This window comes from Cervus elaphus, chromosome 18, assembly GCF_910594005.1.
Source record: "Cervus elaphus chromosome 18, mCerEla1.1, whole genome shotgun sequence".
NCBI lineage: Eukaryota > Metazoa > Chordata > Mammalia > Artiodactyla > Cervidae > Cervus > Cervus elaphus.
In genome coordinates this window covers 34,611,296-34,636,032 of record NC_057832.1, presented here as the reverse complement: position 1 = coordinate 34,636,032, position 24,737 = coordinate 34,611,296, and the positions used below count along the sequence as shown (strand labels likewise).

The 24,737-nt window shown below is 38.6% G+C and overlaps 1 protein-coding gene across 2 annotated transcripts in view; it reads right to left on the bottom strand.

The window, feature by feature from the left end:
• Positions 1 to 24,737, bottom strand: part of BZW2 (basic leucine zipper and W2 domains 2) — a 56,260-nt gene that overhangs the window by 23,301 nt on the left and 8,222 nt on the right. For both annotated transcript variants that reach the window (XM_043872975.1, XM_043872976.1), the window contains exons 2-3: positions 15,896 to 15,960; positions 4,790 to 4,966 (exon numbers count right to left, since the gene is read on the bottom strand). In XM_043872975.1, coding sequence (XP_043728910.1) covers positions 4,790 to 4,966; positions 15,896 to 15,953 — 235 coding nt within the window. In that variant the 5' untranslated portion in view covers positions 15,954 to 15,960. The remainder of the gene's footprint in view (positions 1 to 4,789; positions 4,967 to 15,895; positions 15,961 to 24,737) is intronic.

Genomic DNA, 24,737 nt, shown 5'->3' with positions numbered 1-24,737 from the left:
CAAATTTTTTTGGGGGGAGGGGAACAAAATTTTATTAAGAGGATAATCTTCTAAAAACTCTGGACTATCCTATCTGATAGAAGTTACATAACTGAAAAGTCTGATTTGGAAACTACAGTCTTTTAAGAGGTAAAATTTTAAAAACTGCATTCTCTTACAAAACAAAATATTTGTTACACATTAGTAACATTGCTACACCTTGCTTTTTTCCCCCCTGATAGTGGGACCAAGTATTAATTGCCATTTCTAAAAATTTTGTGAAATTTTCTGTTTTTCTCAAAGTAGAAGTAGAAGAAAAGTAAAGTGTTTCTTGTATCTACTCTTCAACGTGTACAACTGAAAAGCCAAGATAACTGTAGTCTCAAGAATAGTAGTGGAAGGTAAATATTTTTGTGGGTGTGAAGAAAATTCTTACATACTAAATCAGCAAACAAAATGTTTATATAAAAAGAACGCACCTGGCTAACTATTTTCATTACATCATAGGTCTGGCCTCGGTAGATATCTGGGGTTATACTAACTGTGCTCATACCAAACATTTTGTCCTAGGCTCTTTTGGATGTATGAATGTGGCATGAAAACATGAATTCTTTTTTTCAAACATATGGGGTTATTAGGAAAAAAGCCTAACAGTGGAAAGGGGGAAAGACTGAGAAAGAGTGCTCAATGTGTGTGTCTATAAAATGAATGTGGTGGTGAAGGAATCTCCCCTTGAGCTCTGAGTTCTATGAGTAAGAGAGAGGCAAGATGCTACAGACCTTGTGATCCTGGTATAGGCTGCAGGTATAAACTTGCTGATCATCATTACGGAGATGGTAAATGAAGTCTTGAGATAACCAATGCAAAGCATATAACTTGGAACATATGTGAGGTGGCAGATATGGAAACCTATGAGCCCTATGAGAAGTGGTACTAAGAGAGAGAGTAGGGAGTCTAAATGGTCTATGGAAGGAAAGAAAGGAAAACCCTTCAAGGGTGATCAAAGGGTCAACAGTGCTGCCAGGAAGGTACTAAGAACTGAAAAGTGTGCCCCAAACTGACGGGTGAAGTCATTTGTGACTTTGACAAGAACCCAAACTGACCGAAAATTATCCTTGCATACAATTTACCAGTGTATCGGTAAAGGTCTATAATAGTTAAGGAAATTGAAAAAGCCAATAATCACAACAGGAAGTTTCAATCTCACTCTTAATTATGGTTTTCATTCTTTTTAGAATCGTTTAAGGTAACACTTATTATAGTAAGAAAGACAAAAACATACTACAGAGTAAATACAAAACAGCAGAGTTATTGTGTTTGTATAATATCATCCCATCCTCAAAAGTTTATGCATTTAGGTAAAGAAATCTGTAGAAAATAATTAATCAAATATTAACAATAGTTATCTCTGGGTATTGGCATTTGAGCACACTTCAGTTCAGTTCAGTTGTTCAGTCGTGTCCGACTCTTTGCGACCCCATGCACTGCAGCACACCAGGCCTCCCTGTCCATCACCAACTCCTGGAGTTTACTCAAACTCACGTCCGTTGAGTCGGTGATGCCATTCAACCATCTCATCCTCTGTCGTCCCCTTCTCCTTCTGCCTTCAATCTTTCCCAGCATCAGGGTCTTTTCAAATGAGTCAACTCTTTGCATCAGGTGGCCAAAGTACTGGAGTTTCAGCTTTCACATCAGTCCTTCCAATGAAAGACTGATCTCCTTTAGGACTGATCTCCAAGACTGATCTCCTTTAGGATGGACTGGTTGGATCTCCTTGCAGGCCAAGGGACTCTCAAGAGTCTTCTCTAACACCACAGTTCAAAAGCAACAATTCTTTGGCGCTCAGATTTTTTTATAGTTCAACTCTCACATCCATACATGACTACTGGAAAAACCATAGCCTTGACTAGACGGACCTTAGTTGACAAAGTAATGTCTCTGCCTTTTAATATACTGTCTAGGTTGGTCATAACTTTCTTTCCAAAGAGTAACTGTCTTTTAATTTCATGGCTGCAATCACCATCTGCAGTGATTATACTTGTTTTAAAACATCTACTTCTGCTTCATTGACTATGCTAAAGCCTTTGACGGTGTGGATCACAAAATGTGGAAAATTCTTACAAAGAGATGGGAATATCAGACCACCTTATCTGTCTCCTGAGAAACCTGTATGTAGGCCAAGAAGCAACAGTTAGAACTGGTCATGGAATAATAGACTGGTTCCAAATTGGGAAAGGAGTACATCAAGGCTGTACATTGTCACCCCGCTTATTTAACTTACATGCAGAGTATATCATGCAAAATGCTGGACTGGATGAAGCATAAGCTGGAATCAAGATTACTGGGAAAAATATGAACAACCTCAGATGTGCAAATGATACCACTCTAATGGCAGAAAGTGAAGAGGAACTAAAGAGTCTCTTGATGAGAGTGAAAGAGGAGAGTGAAAAAGCTGGTTTGAAACTCAACATTAAAAAAACTAAGACCATGACATCAGGTCCCATCACTTCATCATTTCATGGTAAACAGACAGGGAAAAACTAGCAGATTTTATTTTCTTGGGCTTCAAAATCATTGCTAACCGTCACTGTAGCCATGAAATTAAAAGACACTTGCTCCTTGGAAGGAAAGCTATGACAAACCTTTGTCGGCAAAGTGACGCCTCTGCTTTTTAATGACAAATGTAGACAGTGTATTAAAAAGCAAAGGTGTCACTTTGCCAACAAAGGTCCGTCTAGTCAAAGCCATGGTTTTTCCAGTAGTCATGTATGGATGTGAGAACTGGAACACAAAGGAGGCTAAGTGCTGAAGAACTGATGCTTTCGAACTGTGGGGCTAGAGAAGGCTCTTGAGAGTTCCTTGGACTGCAAGGATATCAAACCAGTCAATCCTAAAAGAAATTAATCCTGAATATTCACTGGAAGGACTGATTCTGAAGCCGAAGTTTCAATACTTTGGCCACCTGATATGAAGAACTGACTCATCTGAAAAGACCGTGATGCTGGCAAAGACTGAAGGCAGGAGAAGGGGATGACAGAGGAGGAGATGGTTGGATGGCATCACCAACTCAATGGACATGAGTTTGAGTAAACTCTGGGAAATAATAAAGGACAGGAAACCTGGTATGCTGTAGTCCACGGGGTTGCAAAACTTGGTCACATGACTTAGTGACTGAACAACAACAGCAATTTCTGAGTATTGCGAGCACACGACAAAGCTTTTATACACGAACTTGAATTACCTACAGTGATAATGAGATTGTCATAAACAGTAGCGATAGAAATAAACTTGGCACACAGTGAAAACTAGCAGTTCAAATCAAAAGGGAGTCTGGAAGTGAATGGGGCCATGAACCAGAACAGACAGATATAAGAGCTCAGAGTGAAGAATTAAAGGGTAGCTCTACCTAGAAAGGGCTTCTCTGGTGGGTCAGATGGTAAAGAATTCACCTGCAAGGTAGAAGACCTGGGTTCAGTCCCTGGGTTGGGAAGATCCCCCAGAGGAGGGCAAGCCACTCCAGGATTCTCGCCTGGAGAATCCCCATGGACAGAGGAGGCTGGCGGGCTACAGCCCATGGGGTTGCAAAGAGTCATACATAACTGAGTGACAGAGCACAGCACAGCACCATCTAGAAAGGTGTGTATATACCCTGTCTTCAAGCAGGTTGGCCTAAGCAACGTTTCTCAGTGAAAGGCGCTCACAGCACGCTGTGCAGGGCAATTTTTGATTGCACAGATGTTCCTTGCATAGCAGAGGAGGTGGCATACCTGGCCTCCACTCCCAAGTCTTTGTGACAACCAAAACACTTGCATACATTTGCCTATGTCCTCCAGGTAGTTGAAAATCACTGACCTGGGGATCTGATCACTTTCAGTGATTTATGATGACCACAGGAACTAGTTACGAAAACCAAGTTCTAAGAACAACTATGAGAGGAAAAATGAGTGGTTGTGATACCTAATAAACATTTAGGTAAACATACCAAGACACTTAAATAGTATTCCGAAACCTTTTCCCCTGATGCCCCTGCTCTGTAAGACATAGTTTTTATTTTGCTTTTTACCTATTTTTAATAATTTCCAAACTTCTATCTTTAATCCTTTTAGTTACATACTCACAATTATGAGGATTTTTAAAAAACTAAATATAAACTATATTTCTTAGACATTTTATTATTGATTGATGAAATGATATTTAGTGAAACACTTGGACTTCTTTTTAAATTTGTTGACAAAGTTAAATCTCACTGCTCATTGTACCAAAAAAAAGGGGTGGGTGAGACTAAAAAGAAAGGTGCTATGGCAATTGGGATTTAACTTGCAGGCAGATTTTATTGTCCGAGCCACGACGTAAGCCCCTTAAATATAATGGAATGATCTAGATAAGTGGTCACCAACCTTCCTGGCACCAGGAACCTGGTTCATGAAAGACAATTGTACCACGGACTAGGGGTTGAGAACCCCTGATCTAGATGATCCCTGAACTATAATGCAGAAATTACCTCTCCTAAATCCACTCCAGAAACATTCAAAGATTAGGGACATATAGGAAAATTGGCTTTTAGCTACAGACAAGTGGCCAACTGTGTTGTCTGTCAACAAAAGTTCTCTCTTAACCAACAAACATTTCACAGCCATATCAACACCATTCCAAATCATAACCTAGGTAAAATTTTTATAGATTCCCATTTGTATTTTTTTTAAATCAACAATCATACATGTAAAGCTTATAAAGATTCTGTCTCATAAGAAAATATTTCGATAGAATTGAAAGTACATAATACTACAAGATGCTCTAGTATACGGCTTACCGAGCATACTGCCAGCCACCAGGATATCGAAGAGTGTGTCTGCATAGCGACGATAATCTAATCTTGAGCCTGTAGAGTCCAGAAACTTGGCTACAGCTTCAAGGTCATCACCAGCTTCATTAAGCCCCTGGACAAGTGTATCCCTGAAGACTGTGGGTTCGAATTTCTCTTTTTCATCTAAAATAATAGATAATACAATAGTTCTCTTACTTATACATCATATTACCAAATGCAACCATACATTTCCTTTGCTCACTGATTTTTATTTGATAGCATGATTATTTAAAAGTTGAAAGACAATTAAGATTTTCTACTAATTGTTCATGTTAAAGCCCTTGTTTAAATATTCATTTAAGCAACTGATTTCTGCTAAATGGGGCCACACTTCAACACATGAAAAAGTTGATGATCAATCATTTGTATCACTCATAGGACAGGCCAATGTAACTATTAACTCTAACCCTCTAGTAAAAAATAAAGTATAACAATCAAAAGTTTAAAAAATTTGTTCTATCCAGGATAGAAAAAGAAAATGACTCAGGGAGAATCACCTAAGAATAAGGGAAAATATAAAAACAAACAAAATAAAGACTGGGAGGGAGGAAATAAAGAGGGGTCAGTTCAGTCAGTTCAGTCGCTCAGTCGTGTCCGACTCTTTGCGACCCCATGAATTGCAGCACGCCATAACGAGGGGTACCTCTTTTTAAAAATTTTTAATTGAGATATAACTGATATATAATAATAATGATTTGATATCTGTACATATTGCAAAATGATCACCATTAAGTCTAGTTAACATTCATCACCATACGTAAGTCATAAATTCTGTCTTGTAATGAGAACTTTTAAGATCTTACTTCAAGTATGCAACACAGTATTATTAACTGTAGTTATCAGGCTGTACATGACCTCCTCATCACTTATTCTACAGTTGGAAGTTTGTTCTCTTTGAATACTACCTTCACCCACTGGCCCTCCTCTCCATACCCTCTCCTTTTGCAACCATCAGTCTGTTATCTACGAGCTTTTTTGTTGTTTTTATTGTAAAGATTTCACCTATGAGATCATATAGAATTTGTCTTTCTTATTTCACTTAACATAATTCCCTCCAGATCCATGCATGTTGTCACAAACAACAGAATTTCCTTCTCTTTATTGCTGAGTAATGAAAACTTAGGTTGTCTCTATATCTTAGCTATTATAAATAATGCTTCAGTGAACACTGGGGTGAATGTATTTTTTGAGTTAGTGTTTTCATTTTCTTCAGATAAATACCCAGAAGTGGAGTTGCTGAGTCATATGTAGTTCTATTTTTAATTTTTTTTATTTTTAATTTTTTAAAGGAACCTCCATACTGTTTTCTATAGTTGCTGCACAAATTTACACTCCCATCAAGGGTGTTCAAAGGTTCTCCTTTAACCACATCCTCACCAACACCTGTTACTTCCTTGGAGGGATATTTTTTTTTTAACAAAATAAATTATTCCAGAATATTTAAATATTTAATAAATATCTGAACTATATGTTTATAAATCCAGCTTCAGAGAAGACGTTGTCAACCCTCCTGGTTGCAGGACCCCTTAAAAACCTTCAAAAGTACTAGATTCCAAAGAACTCTTGTGTTTATGTTTAACACGTTATATTTATGTTTAACTCTTGTGTTTATGTTTAACATCCAAGGAAACTTATTTTATAGAAATAAAATTAAAAATATTTATCACATGAAAGATATTAGTGAGAAGAGAGGCACTGTTTTACACTTTTGCATTTCTTTAAAAGTCTGGAGTAACGGCAGGTAAACAAATTAAACAAATTCTCAAATGTGTTGCCTGCAATTTGTTGCAATATCGCACATCCTGAAACCACTGTTAAACTCCTGAGAGAATGTGTGAAAGGGGCAAATATTATGTCGGTATTTTATTATGAAAACAGTTTCAATTTTGTAGATGCCCTGAAGTATTTCAGAGGATTTAAGGATACAGATACTATATAACTTTCTCTCCTCAGCACACTCTAGAGAGACTTCTTTGTAGAAGGTCACTTTGGAGGAAACTCTTGAACAAAGTAAGGATCACTTGAAACAAAGTAAGGATCACTTGAAAAAAAGATAAACTAGATAACAGATGAGGAGTTAAAAAAAAAAAAAAAGACTAGATAAGACAAAAATTCTAACATTCAGTTCAAAGAATTTCACCTTTTCCCCCTTACAAAGACTGAGTCTGCATAAGGGGAAACGGGGCAAAGGATGACATCTCCCCAAAATATTCTATCATAAATGTCTTTAGAGAGAGAAGTAGATATTGCAACTGGTTTTTTTTTTTTTTTTTCCCTTTAAGGGAAGAAAGAGGAGGAGAAGAGAATGCTATAGAAAAAAGAAACATTTCATGAATAAAAGAGTTCTTAGAAATGAAAAATATGATAGAAAAACTTAAGAACGCAATTGAAGAGTTAAAAGAGAAAGCAGAGAGTATCTCTTAGAAACTGAGAGAAAAATCAAAGACCTACGTAAAAGGAGTGTAAAGATAAGAAAAAGAGCAGACTAGGCAAATGTCCAAAGTAGTGAATAAAAAGATAATTTTCTTTAAAAGGGAAGGATTTTAAACTTTAAAGAAATTTCAGTTTTAAAGGAGACGTGAGTTTCCCAATGAAAGACTATCTGTGGACACAGCCAAGGTCTGAAAGTGGATCCACAACGTGCATTCATTACTGTGAAACTTCAGAATAAAGCAACTCTCCGAAGTCTTGGGGCAAAAAACCAAATCACATACAAGCTATCAAGAAACAGAACAACACTGAATTGCCCAACAGAAATACCAGAAGCCAGAAGATATTCCTTCAAAACTCCAAGGAAAAACAATTTTCAACCCAGAATCCCAGTGTTTGCTCACTCTATTAATTAAACATAGTTCAGTGGAATTCAGTTGCTTAAGGCAAGTCTGACTCTTTGCGGCCCCATGGACTGCAGCACGCCGGGCTTCCCTACCCATCATCAACTCCTGGAGCCTGCTCAAACTCATGCCCGTAGAGATGGTGATGTCATCCAACTCTCATCCTCTGTCGTCCCCTTCTCTTCCTGCCTTCAGTCTTTCCCAGCATCAGGGTCTTTTCCAGTGAGTCAGTTCTTCGCATCAGGTGGCCAAAGTACTGGAGCTTCAGCTTCAGCATCAGTCCTTCCAATGAATATTCAGGACTGATTTCCTTTAGGATTGACTAGTTTGATCTCCTTCCAGTTCAAGGGACTCTCAAGACACTTCTTCAACACCACAGTTCAAAAGCATCCATTCTTTGGTGCTCAGCTTTCTTTATAGTCTAACTCTCACATCCATACATGACTACTGAAAAAACCATAGCTTTGACTAGACGGACCTTTGTTGGCAAAGTAATGTCTCTGCTTTTTAATATGCTGTCTAGGTTGCTCATAACTTTTCTTCCAAGGAGCAAGGGTCTTTTAATTTCATGGCTGCAGTCACCATCTGCAGTGATTTTGCAGCCTAAGAAAATAAAGTCTGTCACAGTTTCCATTGTTTCCCCATCTATTTGCCATGAAGTGATGGGACCGGACACCATGATCTTCACTTTTTGAATGCTGAGTTTTAAGCCAGATTTTTCACTTTCTTCAGGAGGCTCTTTTAGCTCCTCTTGCTTTCTGCCATTAGAGTGGTATCATCTGCATATCTGAGGTTATTGGTATTTCTCCCACCAATCTTGATCCCAGCTTGTGCTTCATCCAGGCTGGCATTTTGCATGATGTACTCTGCATATAAGCTAAATAAGCAGGGTGACAATATAGACAGCCTTGACATACTCCTTTCCCAATTTGGAACCAGTCTGTTATTCCATGTCCAGCTCTAACTGTTGCTTCTAGATCTGCATACAGATTTCTCACGAGGCAGGTCAGGTGGTCTGGCATTCCCATCTCTTGAAGAATTTCCCACAGTTTGTTATGACCTACACAGTCAAAGACTTTGGCATAGTCAATAAAGCAGAAGTAGATGTTTTCCGGAACTCTCTTGCTTTTTCTATGATCCAATGGATATTGGCAAATTGATCTCTGGTTCCTCTGCCTTTTCTAAATCCAGTTGAACATCTGGAAGTTCTCAGTTCATGTACTGCTGAAGCCTCACTTGTAGAATTTTGAGCATTACTTTGTTAGCATGTGAGATGAGTGCAATTGTGTGGTAGTTTGAACACTCTTTGTCATTGCTATTCTTTGGGATTGGAGTGAAAACTGACCTTTTCCAGTCCTGTGGCCACTGCTGAGTTTTCCAAATTTGTTGGCATATTGAGGGCAGTACTTTAACAGCATCAACTTCTATGATTTGAAATAGCTCGGCTGAAATTCCATCATCTCTACTAGCTTTGTTCCTAGTGATGCTTCCTAAGGCTCATTTGACTTCACACTCCAGGATGTCTGGCTCTAGGTGAGAGATCACACCATTGTGGTTATCTGGATCATTAAAATCTTTTTTGTATAGTTCTTCTGTGTATTCTTGACACCTTTTGAGTTGGACTATAAAGAAAGCTGAGTGCCGAAGAATTGATGCTTTTGAACTGTGGTGTTGGAGAAGACTCTTGAGAGTCCCTTGGACTTCAAGGAGATCCAACCAGTCCATCCTAAAGGAGATCAGTCTTGGCTGTTCATTGGAAGGACTTGTGTTGAAGGTGAAACTCTAATACTCTGGCTACCTGATTTGAAGAGCTGACTCATTTGAAAAGACCCTGATGCTGGCAAAGATTGAGGGCAGCAGGAGAAGGGGACAACAGAGGATGAGATGGTTGGATGGCATCACTGACTCAATGGATATGGGTTTGGGTGGACTCCGGGAGTTGGTGATGGACAGGGAGGCCTGGCATGCTGCGGTTCATGGGGTTGCAAAGAGTCGGACATGACTGAGCGACTGAACTGAACTGAACTTTCTTGATATTTGCTGTTTCTTTTAGCCTTTTTTTTTTGTCCTTTATTTTTGTCCATTTTTGTCCTTTCCTGTCCCCATCTTTATGTAAGAGCAGATTAAGCATATATGAAAACATTCAAGGCCTCAAAAATTATGTTTCTCATTTACTCTTTTTAAAAAGCAATTGAAACAGACACTCCACCAAAATAGAAGAATAACTCATGATTTCACGATCTTATTAAGTTGTGAGATCCCAGGAAAAAGAGAAAAAAATCTAAGAGACAGACAATAGTACTTTTCAGGATAGTAGGAAAAGGGACATTTCAAGCTGTACTGTTAACAGCTGGACCACTGGCCTAAAGAACAAACTGAATGGAAGAGGGTTTTTCAATACAATCATACAGTATGAAATGATACACAGTTAGAATTCTTTCAATAAAATCTCATTGTTAGAATTTCAAAAGTGCTTGTATGAAGAGATTTACGTAGCAAAGGAAAGTGTAGTGCTGCCTAGTTTTAAGGTACAGAAAGCTAAGCAAAATATATAAATAAATAAAACCAATTACTATTAAACTCATTTAATCCAAACAGAAAACAGTGTTCAGAAAAATAAATAATAGTTCAGCCCTGAAGAAAATGTACCAGGTCACAATGAAATAACCTCTAATCAGGAGTCTAGCTAAAACTGATAAAATGAAAGAACACAGAACAAGAAGAGGTTTGCAGGTGGGTGGGGGCATGAAAGAGACGAATCCTCATCTCCCACAGCAGGAATTGCATCCATAATATACCTCTCCGACAGAAACATCAAGAAACAGCCACGTAGAAGTGTTATGTGGCCACAGGAATGCAAATGCTAAAAGAAGCAGTTAAAGGTTAGAAAGAATACTGCTGGCAAACAGACTTGCTGCTGTTACATGTTTTGCAGAATGGTTTGACTATTTAAGCCATGTATGTGTTGACTATTTAAACCATGTACGTGCATGACTTAGATACAATTAAAAATTACATTTAAAACCAGACAGCAGCTATCTGGTTTGTACAGACTGCCTACCTATGGTCTAACAGAAAGGATGTGTTCTAAGAGGTTAATAGCACAACCTCAGAAGCAGAGAAGAATGGCATTCCCAGTACCAGTCAGAGTCACGCAGCATAAGATTTCACGAAGACAAATGTAAATTAACTTGAACACTATTCGTCATGAACAAGAGATAAAAGTCCCTTTGATTCCATAAGCAAAACATTATGCAGACAAGAACATGCAAATGTTGACTGCAGGGGCGGGGGAAAACATAATTAGGGTCTTGTTGTGAAGCGGGGGAGGGAGAGAATGGCCACCCTACAAGAACAGATCATGGGGTGTGGGAGGAGCAGGCAACTGTGACCAGAAGGACAAACTCATTGGCAAGCATCATCCCCCTACGGGGGGCGGGGGGGGGGGGTGTCTAGCTAAAGGGTAATTCTCCTCCCGCCTTGGGAAAAAGTTCTGTTTCCTTTAATACAAAAATGCGAGAAATAAAAAATTTAGACCACAGGTTGCTTACTAAGTATTAGTCACTCAGCTGTGTCCAACTCTTTGTGACCCCATGGACTGTAGCCAGCCGGGCTCTTCTGTCCATGGAATTCTCCAGGCAAGAATACTGGAGTGGGTTGCCATTTCCTGCTTGGGTCTCCTGCATTGCAGGCTGATACTTAACCATCTGAGCCAATAGGGAAGCCTATTAAGCTTATTAAAACTTGTGACCAGCTCCCAAAATCAACTGAGGCCACCCACATAATGGCACCGCTACATACTAGGATGTTGACTCAGGTGGCAGAACAGACTTTTTGATGGTTTGAAAATTACCAATTCGAAGCACTGGAAAATATAAGTTGGTCAATAAGGTACAATCCAGACCAGGCTACAAATAGGGACAGCTTTGTTTTGAATCTAACAGACAACTTAAAAACTTTTGCTTGTGAAAAGGCCTTCACCCTCCAGCTATACTTTCTCAAAAGACTTGCTAAGGGAGAGGGAGAGTACAAGGAGGAAGGCAGTATGTTACAGCCAGAGATATTTCAACAGTAATAATGCAGTAGGTCAAAATGCTCACGTATAGCTTGGGAATCTTAAAAAAAAGTCATGACGGCCTGGGAGGATCAATAATCCTCCTGCAGGATGAAGAGCAGAACTCCCACGTGCTAAGCCAAGTGTCCCGCTGCAGGAATATAAAATTCCTGTACAGGAAAATGGCAAGAACCTTAATGGAAGTTTGGGGAAACAAGACAATACTTTTATCCAAACGTTCTTTTTCACCTTAAACCACCAACAGTAAATATGGTATGTATTTCATTTGAAGACAGTGGAGCAGAAATATCAGCAAAATTCTAACAAAAATATGACATTGCTCCCTTGAGTTTCCATTTGGCAGGTTAAAGCTCCCTTGAGGTGGGAACATTTAGGGTCTGATGTTCATACTGTGTTGGTGAATCACAAGTGGGACACTGAGGAGTTAGTCATAATCACCCTTCTATGACGCAGAGAGAAACAGGCCTATTTCTGACGTGCCTATAAGTTATCTAAATACTATTGCTTTCTCAAAGAACTACGGTAACTGGGAAGATATCCCAACACAGTGACAAATAACATAAGCTACATCTTTTTCTGCAGGTCACTGAGGTATAGTAAAAGAAGGCGAAGTATCATGCATTTTCTAACCATACACACAGATTGACTTTCAATATATATTACACCTTAAATATATATTTAAAGATTTACTTCATCAGTTCCTAATACCATTTATTACAAATCTAAGAGTTATTTAAAACCACCAACTCAGATCTAAAGCCTCAGACAGAAACCTGAGTATGTGGTCACTCTGGATGCCTGATGTTGGGTCATTTTTTCTCACTCCTATTTTCACTAATTTTAATTGTATTTTTCTACAAAATCTAGAGGGGGGGCCACTTGAATTATTAAACATTTCATCTCAGCATAACAATGGCTCAGGCGAGAAGTGTTCGTCCTTCTCAGATTCCCAGAAGTCACAGTAGAAAACATAATTTCTTTGGAGAAAATATGCATATGTCATAAAGGATAAGTTCTATATGACATGTCCTACTATAATGTTTGGGCTTCCCAGGTTGCGCTAATTGTAAAGAACCCACCTGCCAATGCAGGAGACATGAGACACGGGTTTGATCCCTGGGTTTGGGAAGATCCCCTGGAGGAGGGCATGGCAACCCACTCCAGTATTTTTGCCTAGAGAATTCCCAAGGACAGAGGAGCCTGGCAGGCTACAGACCACGGAGTCACAAAGAGTCAGACACGACTGAAGCAACTCAGCGTGCACACACCATAATGTTTTATTTTGATGTTAAGCAAAAAAAAAGAAAGAAAAAAAAAAGAACAAAACATTTTTAGACTAACTTGGCAGGGAAGAGCATTAGCTGTGCTAGGGAACAGTTACAAACTGAAAGTAGCCTATTAAAATGACCTTGAAATATCCTCTGCAGATTTCTTTTCTCAGCTCTATGAAATTGCCAGCCATTTATCTGAAGTCAGCCCCATCATAATAGCAAAAGAAAAACCAAAGCACAATGAATTGTCAGGAGGCAGTTCGCTGTTATGAAAAGCAGAAAATGAGGCTGACTCCATTTTTCCCCCCCAGTCAGCAGTTTGCACAAAATTGCTCAAATGCAGCTTTAAATCCCCAACAGACCTGAGTTATATAAATCCAGATCAACTGGCAAATTATAGATAACATATTTCTGGGTGGCTCTCTGTGCGTACTCCTGAAGCAATGAGATGCAGGCACGATCTTGCCCACCAAATGAATCAGAGGCAAACCAGTTCAGTGTGAGAGGCAACCTTTCTGTTTCAGAACTGACTGAGTGTAAGGGCCAGTATACTTGTTGATTCATGTTTGCTCTTGTGCAATCCATCCTAAGGCCCTCTGCTGGCGTTGGAGCTCAGCTACCGTGAATCAGCGTCACGTTAAGAAAGCTGCTTGAGCTGAAGATCCAGGTCTGAGATTAACACGTCCCCTCAGTGGGCAGGTGGTGGCAAACCTTTCTTCACCTCACAGTGCGGCATACGTTAAATATTATCACATTACCAGGAGCAACAATACCTTAACTGTGACTAGGTTTCTGATTAAGCCCTTTGGAAATCATCGACGTCATTTATTTTTTTTTTTCTTCCAAGACTGCTTTACACAATGAGACAAAGAATGCATGCTGGTTTCAGCACCTTGCATGGCTATCTGCTTCCAGATTTCGATCCTCATTGTGTAAGCGGGGACACAGTTTCTAAAAGGACTAAACACAGCGGGTGGTTCAGGCTATACTTGCACTTCGCTTATGGGAATGAGTCAAGGATGCAAAAAATAAAAACATAAAAATAAAAGCACATAAGACAGAAATACTGTACAAAATAACTACTTTTTTGGCTTTTAAAACTTTTTTTTTTCCATTTTTTAGAGAGAATGTGAAGTTTTTTGGCAGGCAGCATTTATAGTTAAATTTAGCCTTACTGCTACTGAGTGATTCTTATAATCTCTTCTTATTCAATTGACCCACCGTATTGAGAAATCTTTTCATTCTACATGACCACACTTGGTCGCTTCTTACACAGACAGCACTACAAGAGAATCTCAGCTACAGACACTGGTGGGGAATGCCAAAGGCATCTGACACAGGTTAACAATTCAACAATTGAGTGCTCGACGACCATTACATGGCTTCTGTTTCATAATCAGCAATGAGGCCTTCACAAAGATATTCCATCATCCTTTCTCTTTACACACGATCCTTCCTCAAATATTTTTCAGTCACTCTCCTCAGTGTTAGTCATACCACGTTTCATATCTTAAAAAGTTTCCCCATCAAGTTTTAGCTCAACTATTCTTAAATCCAAGAGGATTTCTGGATAATTATGCAAAACTGGTTACATATTTAGAATACTTAAAAATTCTTTACACAGAGAAATGGTAAGATGAACATGAAAGGAGTCACTCACATACAGATGTTTTAACAGCCACCGTCAAAATGGCTTTATCACTACTTTTCCCACAATAAAAGACACTTGACAATATCATGAATTTTCAAGTTTTAAAGATATTTAGGTAAATTTCATTCGATTTTCTAAAATTCTGAAACGGTTACAGCTCTTTGATATCTCTTTCCCTAATTTACTCTTCTCTTAGTTTTACTATCTTCACATATGAACATTTTCTTAAAAACATAAAGAAAGCAAAAACCAAGTGCAAGTGTCAAAAATAGTGAAGTTTATCAATTGCCTTCACAGACTCACATGAGACTAAGGCAACCTGAACAGACATAATTACCCTCATTTTGTAACTAAAGACACAAAGCTCTCAGACAAGTTAAATGACTTGTTCAAAATCAAACACCTAAATAACTGGCAGTTCTGAAGCTTGAATGCAGAACTTCAGATTTTACAGTCAGAGCTCAAAAGCCAGGAATTAGTGAGGTTAGGTGGAAACAAAGATAATTCTTCTTTATGGAGTTAAGAAACCTCACCTAGAACTAGACTTCACCGGTAGCTCAGCTGGTAAAGATCCCCTGGAGAAGCGAACGGCTAGCTACTCCAGTATTCTGGCCTGGAGAATTCCATGGACTGGTCCATGGGGTTGCAAAGAGTCGGACATGGCTGAGTGCCTTTCACTTCACTTCACTTCAGCTACAACTGGAGTCCAGACATGCCTGTAGGGGGAGCTCTTACACCCTCACATGCACCATCAATTATTCCAAACAGGAAGAGACCTAACGCCTTCATCTCTAGTCTCCAACAGAAAACTGTTGCCTACTTTACTATCCAGAAGGAAGAAGAAAACTTTTCTCCACCTAACCACAGCCCAGCCAATCAGAGAGTGTACCAGTGCAACCTATGAGAAGCCTCCCTACTTTGGACTCCCAGCTTCCCAATGTGACTCTTGGGTTATTACAGCCCCTCCCAGCTTCCCTCTTTTCTCTACAAGAGCAAGTTCCTCATCCTTGTTCTGATTTGCCCCATAGTTCAGATATCCAGAATTGCAATTTCTTTGGGCTATTCCTGAAGAAACTGGCTTTTGCTAGTAAAATAACTGGTTTTATATTGTTAAATTTGACTTTCTCCTAACTTACATATTGATTAGAACTTGAAACAACAATCCCCACCTCCCTGCCCTCCTCGCCCCTGCCACACACACACAAACACAACACAGCTTACCCCTTTTCCGAGTTTTGAACCGCTGGCCTGTTAGCACTGGCTTCTGATGCTTATTCATAAAATTTCTGAAAACAAAAAAATTAAAAGATTATGTGCTTCAAATAAACAGTCCATATAATATATTGCCAGTAAGTATATGTTTGACTTTACTCATCTAAATATACTTCTCAAAATGAGATAATTGTAACTACTGAACTAGCAAAACTTTTGAAGTTTAATAATATCTAGTGTTGACAAAAGACACAAGGAAAATAACCACAGACATAAACTTTGGCATAAGGGATAAACTCCATGCAATACTTTTGGAAAGCATTTGGTGAATATAAATATTTACATGTACAAAACCTATGGTCCAGCAATACCTTTACAAGGAATTTATTCTAGTTATACCCATATAAGTATGTAAATATATGCATGTGTATATAAAAGGATTTAGTTCCAACATTTGTTGGATGCATAAATAAATGAAAAAGTCAAATGCCCATAAACCTGTATCTGGTTCAATAAGTTATAATAAGCCATTGAATGGGACTATGAAGTGTTACAAAATAAATTAGATCCAAATGTACTACATATGGCCCTGGCTACCTCTCTGATTTAAGTTTCCTACACCTATCTTTTCCCATTACTCACCCCTCTAGTCACCCTGCCCTCTGCTTTTCCCACTGGGCCAGGGAAGGTCACTTTTCTTCTGGGAAGACTCTTTCCCAAGGCATTCATGTGGCTTTACTCTCTGCACACAAACACCGCCTTCTCAGAGAAATTCCCAGACCATCCTGACTAAGAAGGCTCCCTGTCTTTCTCTAGCTTTATTTCTCTTCATTGCTCATAGCAGCCCCTGGCGTTTTTTACTATTTGTTTGCCATGGTCTATTCCCCTGATGACAATGTAACCTCCCTGTGGGCAGGGACTGCACAGGTTTTACTCAAAATTGTATCTTTAGCACCTAAAACAACACTGAGAGCAAGTATTGAATAGATAATTGTCAATAACCTGTCATACTGAGATGGAAAGATGTTCTAGGTAAATTGTGAAGGGAAAAAAGCAAATTGAATAAAAGACTGCAAAGCATAATTTTTTGGTTAAAAGGGGGTTCATGTAATATTTGCTTTTCTAGGCAAGGAACATTTAAGAACTAGACAAGAAACAGTTTTTCATGTGTTTGTTTACTTCAGAGGATGCATGTTTGGACTTTTTAATTCTTCTACTGGATTTAATAATTTAAAATATCATAAATTATCTTTTAAAAAAATGAAAAACCTGCTCTAAAAAGAGTTTTTACAAACTGAGAATAACCTTGCTGACATAAATATCACAATCTGAAAATGTATATAGATTGCCTAAGTTATGAGGACCGAACAATTCAAGATAATGTCAAGCAAATTATTTCTCTTTCAAAGTTTTTTAAAATTGTAATTTAAAAAATTCTCAAGAATGTGGAAAAATTACTATTCAATTTATGTACCAAAACTTTCTTCCCACCCACCCCATGAAAGAAGAGAAACATCTATTTTCACATAGAAAGCAATCTATTATTCATGGAAAACTTGAATCACCATTTCACAGGTGAAATTCATTAAAAATAAAGTAACAAAGCCCAAGAGTAATTTCTTTCATGGTTAAACAGAGAGAATTTTTATCAGTCTTATGAAGTGAACTTACTACATTCTGCTTTTAGATATAAAGGTGACTTAGCTAGATTCCAAGCCCTCAAAGAGCACAGAGTCCAGCAGAGATAAAATACAAACATTTACAGTACAATGAGGCAGGTGAAACAACAGTGCAGCTCACCTAGATCAGGAGTAGAGAAGGGATTGATAGATGTTCGTGTATGGGGCAGCAGCTGCATAGTGAAATAGTTACAAGCGCAATAACCTTAATCAATGAAATCTTATTTCACTTGAGAGGCACTGGAAATAGAGTTTCTAATGCATTATGTATATTTACAGAAAAATTCTTTCATTCAGGATTTTCCCTGTTGGCATTTTCAACAGATTCACTCTAGATCAGCAAACATTTCCACTGGGGCACAAGTAATGAATATACCTAAGTGTGCATGTGGTTTCCTTAATGTTTCCATACCTCCCCAAACACAACAAATATCACACAAAATATTTTCTTGTGTTAGCAAAGAAAAAAATACCTGTTAAAGGGTTTGGGTCTTGTACTGAGATACAAAACCAAAAATAGAACCTGAAACTTCTCCAGTATCTGAACGTCTAAGGAAGGCATTACCCTTTGTCAAAGATGTTTTTATTTCAGAATTTTAAAATATTTTGAAAGTGTGTGCCCCTTCTATTAGCGTCTACAGTATAAATACATAGAATTCTCTAATTATCTTAATATCTTATTTCTATTTTCCTGCTAATGGAGAATTACCAGCAAACACAACGTACCTAGGAGTGAATTACTCTATTTTAAAAATTCTTTAGCTCCACTTATAATACTTTCTTTAGGTTTAAACACGAAAGTTTGTTTCTTCCAAGTTCAGTTATGTGGGCTTGTTTTATGCAAACTGAACATATTCTATGTGGAAAATAATGTAAGAACACATAAATGTTTTAAAAAAGTATGCAAAGATTTTTGACATAGACAACATCAAAAATTAAAATAAACACACACACACACAAATAGAGATTCACCTAGTGGTATTGAAAGACTAAGTGAAGATATTCTGTTCACTAAAAGTCTCTATCACTTAGCTGTTACTATTTGGAGCAGAGGCTTGGCTTTTCTCTAAATTTAGCTCTGGTGCTACATTATAATCTGCTCCAGAGAGGGTCAGCCTTTAAAAGGCATTCACTGAATCCTGGCCGAAGAGGAGCAAGGGCGCATAGACTAAGAAACTGCACTAGCTTAAACCTGGGCAAGTCACGGTAGAAGAGCGACAACGGCAGTTCTCTTAGGCCAACCTCAAAAGCTCGCAGTTATTAGATTGCATTACAATTTATAACTTCATTTCCACTAACTAACATCATGATAATTTGGCTTCCATTCAAAACACTGTAACTCAAACATTCACAGAGAAAAATAAGCTCATGTCCCACCAAAATGGAAAAGCTCCATGGTTTAAAACAGTACGTATTTTTTTAAAAAATTGTATGTAAAATTGGAAATGTTAGAAGATAAGGTCATAAAAATACTAAAATGATCCACTCAATCACCCATTAGAGACCAGGTACTCTATTAATGAAATAACAATTTAAAATCAATTTCTATTTGAGCCTGAATGGCTAACTGATCTCGTGCCCTTTTCACGTTCCATCTCTCACTTCCAACCAGACTCTGGGCCGCAGTGTGACAAGGGGCCCGCAGCCCTGAAGGGTCTCACGGCTGATGGAGACTAATTCTGCCACTTGCCCTGCCCGCCTTGAGTAGACTGACAGCTAGTGTGTTGCCTTCCCTTATATTCTTCTTCTTTAATTCTCTCCATTTTGGTAAGTGTCTGATCAATCAGAGACAGACATATCCTCCAGTTGTCCCTCCTAGGGGAAGCCTGTTCTCAACTAGTTATTAAGAGATCTGGCCTGATAACACTGTTCTTGCCTGTCCAGGTCTGGCTCATCTTTGAAGTATGATAACCTACTTTATGTAAGGCATTTAATACCACTAATATAGTCTACACATAAAATAACTGCTATTCAAACAACCTCGACGTTATGAATATGGATACTCTAAAGTGGGGTCACAATCTTTTCCTATAAAGGGAAAGAAAGGAGAGATTTTAGGCTCTGCGAGCTACAAGGTCTCTGTTCTAACTCTTCAGTTTCGCGGTTATACCCTGAAAGTAGCCACAGGCAAAATGCAAAGAGGTGGTGACGGTTGCATTCCAGTGAAACTTCATTTACGAAACAAACGGTGGCTCAAAATCGGCCTCCAGGCTTGTAGTCTGCCAACACCCATCCCGGAAAGGTGTACCTAACACTACTGTCTGTGAAAATGTTCTTTATTTGCACTGTCTAATATGGTTGCCACTAGACACATGTAGCGTCCTTGAAGTGTGTGTGGCTAGGGTGAATGAGGAAGAAAATGTTTAATTTTATTTAATTTTTATTAATTAAAACTGAAACAGCCAACATGCCTAGTGGCTATCATGACCGGCAATCCAGTTCTAAAGCATTCCCCATGGCTCAACACACAAACTTGATGAAACTTGGTAAGAAGATGAAAATATACTCAAAGAAAAGCGATTTTTTACTTAGCATTTTTCAAATAAAGTAACTGCAGAGCATTTTGCCCAAATTTCAAAACTACGTGTCTATGGCAAGAAAAGAAAAGAAAAAGTACCAAACTCCAAAGGGAAACTCTCTGTGTACAATCAATATTACTTAAGACAATGGAAAGGAAAAGACTTCCGATTCTGATACTAAAAATTATTTTTGCTGTTGTGTAGTTGCTAAGTTGTGCCTGACTCTTTGTGACCCCATGGACTGCAGCCCACCAAGCTCCTCTGTCCATGGGATTTCCCAGGAACACTTTATTCTTTGGGTATAATATTGACAAAATTATACCCAAAGAATAAAGTGTGTTGTAGAGATGCAATAACACCAGCACACAAAACTCAAAATATAACTGAGCCACTTCACTGCAATATTCTAGGGAAATACTCTGTGTTTAGGAGCAAGTTTCAAGAATTACCTTTTATTCTATCTTCCAAATAGGGAAAATAATTTCCATAAAAAGAACTAAAAATATGTCCATAAACTATTCTCCCTTCCATTAAAGCTAATACGGCAAGAACAAACATCATAAAATCTTGTATAAAACATTGTCTTGGGATCATTTGGATTGATAATATTGCAGCATCATTCTCTCAAAAGAAAAGAAATTAAATTGCTCTGTGAAACCTTAAATTATGAACATTCTAAGCAATAAACTAAATATATACCTATAATAATAAGTTACAATTTTGTTACCCAGCATAACATTAGTTTGGTCAATATCCTTATCATGATTCCTCTCTGGAATCAAAATCACCCAGCCTCTCCAACAAGCTTCATTCTATCTCCCATCAAATTCTATGTAAGTTTCAGTATTTATTATAATTGAAATAACATTAAAAATTTAAAATAAGTAGCCTACCTATAGAAGAAAAATGTTTCTAGTCAAATATTTCTTTCTTTAATATAAATATTGATATATTCATATCCTCTTCACTTTTATAATTAATAATATCAAAGGACAAAAATATTTATCTTAGAAAGTACAAAACAATAAACTATAGTTGTCTTCTCAAAGTTTTACAACAATAGTTTTCAGCCAGGAACATTAACAGTTGGAACTTAAATTGTGCTAAGTAATGATTTTATAAGAAACAGGGATCAAAAGCCTAAGGAATTGTGCTGTGAAAAAAAATACACTAAGAGTTAATTATGTTCATCTAAATCTTCCTTAAGGAGACATAAAAGCATCATGATTAAATTTTTATTATAACATTTCCAAACCTATTTCATGTCTTAAACTTTATCTGGTTTTTGAATACTGGATTTTTGCTTCCCTTCTAATAAAAATATTTCAGAAATTACATTTTAAGTATCACTGTACAACCTCTTCACTGAAATAAGATGATTACATAATGTCCCTTATTTCATCTCAATGAAGTTATTTTCAAAAACTCCCAAGAAGTATAAATAACTCCTAAATAGTTTCACTCTGCTTATCCATTCATGCTATCTATTTAACGAACTCTACACAAAGTCCCTGGGGCAAGCACACCTCCTTCTCTGGGAGCTTCCACTTTCCCCAGATGCAACCTCTCCTGGGCCTGTCCCTTCCCCCAGCAACTGACCAGCCCCTCTCAGCTTCCCAGATGGCCTAATCTTGCTGATGTCATTCTTATGTCTCAACACTCTGAAAAACACAAACACACCTTCCAACTACACACAATGTATATACTTCAGCTTTTAGAAAAGCCATCCCGCAAACATAACATCTCAGGGTGTTTTAATAACAAAATGTCCTAAAACCTTTGTGCTAGATGAGACCCTTAGAATTTTTATCTACAAGACAAGAGGATGGTGATAAGAGCTGCATACCTACTACTGCATACTTCAAGCTGTAAATTCGGAGAATTTAGAGGAAATGGTGGCATGAAACAGAGAAATATCCAATGGTTCAATGTCTAGCTGTGGTTTAAACATATTTATCAATTTGTCACGTATTTGGGGGGAGCTTACTGTGTATATTAAAAAGCAGAGACATTACTTTGCCAACAAAGGTCTGTCTAGTCAAGGCTATGGTTTTTCCAGTGGTCATGTATGGATGTGAGAGTTGGACTATAAAGAAAGCTGAGCACTGAAGAATTGATGCTTTTGAACTGTGGTGTTGGAGAAGACTCTTGAGAGTCCCTTGGACTGCAAGGAGATCCAACCAGTCCATCCTAAAGGAGATCAGTCCTGGGTGTTCATTGGAAGGACTGATGCTGAAGCTGAAACTCCAATACTTTGGCCACCTCATGCAAAGAGCTGACTCATTGGAAAAAACCCTAATGCTGGGAGGGATTGGGGGCAGGAGGAGAAGGGGACGACAGAGGATGAGATGGCTGGATGGCATCACTGACTCAATGGACATGAGTCTGAGTAAACTCCGGGAGTTGGTGATGGACACGTAGGCCTGGCGTGCTGCGATGCATGGGGTTGCAAAGAGTGGGACACGACTGAGCGACTGAACCGAACTGAACTGACTACTGTGTATCAAGCACCATGCTAGAGCAGTGGCTTCATTCCAGGGTTAATTTTCTTCCCCAAGGGACATTTGGCAGTGTCTGCGGACATTTTTGTTTGTCATGCTGGGAGGATTGGGGTGCTACTGGAATTGAATAGGTTGAGGCCAGGGATACTATTGAACCATGTATAATGTTGTAGCAGAACCCCCTACAGCAAAAGCTCATCTGGTCCAAAATTTCCAGTGTCCAGGTTGGAAAACCCCACACTAGAGAGGAGAAAAGGCAAGCAAAGCCAAAGATGGGCCTTGCTCTCAAGAACTGAAAACTGTACACATATCAGAGCAGCAATCAGGCAGATATTTCCTTGAGTGATTTATTTTTGTTTGCCAAACAATAATGTCAGTTTTAGACAAAACAAATATATCACTGGTAGCTCTGGTGAGGAGTGATGATAATGAGGAGGCTATGTATGCGGGCAGAGGGTATATACGAAATCTCTGTACCCTTAACTTTGATGTGAACCTAAAAAAACTAAGTTTAAAAAATCTGCAGGGAGTGGTGTCAAATGCCAGAGTGCAAACCAGTTGGTTTAGGCTAATTCTGTATCAAACACAAAAGTGATGGGAATGTTTATGACTATCAGTACAAACAGAAGATTAGATGGTAAGTTATTATGGCAAGGGGAATTGAAATCTGTTCCTCTCTTAGCATTTTAATCAAGGAGGAGAAGAAAACAGAATTCTCTGAAAAACAAAACAAAACAAAAATACTAGACTGGTAACTAGTGGGAGAATGTTACTTTAGAGCAATGGCTTAAAAAACATGAGAATGGACCTTCAGGAAGTTCAAACGTGGTGGTGGGCAGAAGCCCAAATGTCTTCTCACTTGTGAGTTCTCCCAGGAGGGAACCTGCCCAAGCCTGTCTAGCAGAGGAAGCTTTATTTGAAGAGTTGCACACATACAAAAAGTTACACATGCCTATTTCACAACAAGGAGAGCATAAACTGGATAGAAATATCCAATCTTAGCCTGGGACTTATGGGACACAGCACACTGATATGAGACTGCATTCCCAGGTACAATTTTAAAGGGGTGAATTATACAAACTCAAATTAAAAGGAGGAAAGACGACCAGAGCACAATTACAAACTCTCATGTATACTTTCTTAAAAAGCCTAAACATATAGACAATAACCCCTTTGCATTCACTCATTAAACATACATTTTTCTGTGCTGTGCCAAGTCACGTCAGTCTTGTCCGACTCTCTGCGACCCCATAGACTGGGGCCTGCCAGGCTCCTCTGTCCATGGGATTCTTCAGGCAAGAATACCAGAGCAGGTTGCCATGCCCTCCTCCAGAGGATCTTCCAGACCCAGGGGTCAAACCTGAGTCTCTGACATCTCCAACACTGGCAGACGGGTTCTTAACCACTAGTGGCACCCGGGAAGCCCTATCTGGTACTGGGCAATAGGGATGCAGTGGGAACCAGACAAGATGCATAGATGAGATGCATGGTGCTCTCCTTCTAGCAGGTGGAGTTCTGACCAAGCGCTGCACAGAATTACCTGGAAGTGTGAGTTAAGAAGGAATGGTCTCTCGTATGTTAAAGTCCATCACATGATGAATTTGAGTTGCAAATTATGTTTATTAATGCTTTAACAATTCGATGTGTGCTATTGTTGTTGTTTTTTACTTTTTAACTTGTAATGGCTATCCATGAAGCTTGGAACACTTTGAAACCCGAAGTACTAAACCTAGACCCACACCTCACACTCTGGTAAGACTCTGAGATGGCATGCCACTTGTCTGAGGCCATGCATTCCATTCTAACCTTGGTGATAACAGCAGAGATCAAAGAGGAAAAATCAAACACAAAACAGCCAGGGCCAGAACCCATCAACTGTCTCCTCACAGTGCACTTCCTCCAAAGAACCAACCAAAGTTGTTGGGTAACAATTTACACGATCCTTGACGGCAGCTTTTTCATTATTTGCCTCGTGGATTTTATGGGTTTAGAGTTAGAGAGAGTGAAGCATAAATATTAATTTTAATGTCTAGTTCAGCACTTGGATAAACTAAATTAGCATATGTTAACTCCAAAATGCCAAATAGTTCTCTGTGGAGTTCTAGTAAGGAAAAACACATTCATCTTTAGCGAGAGGATTTAACAGAAATCC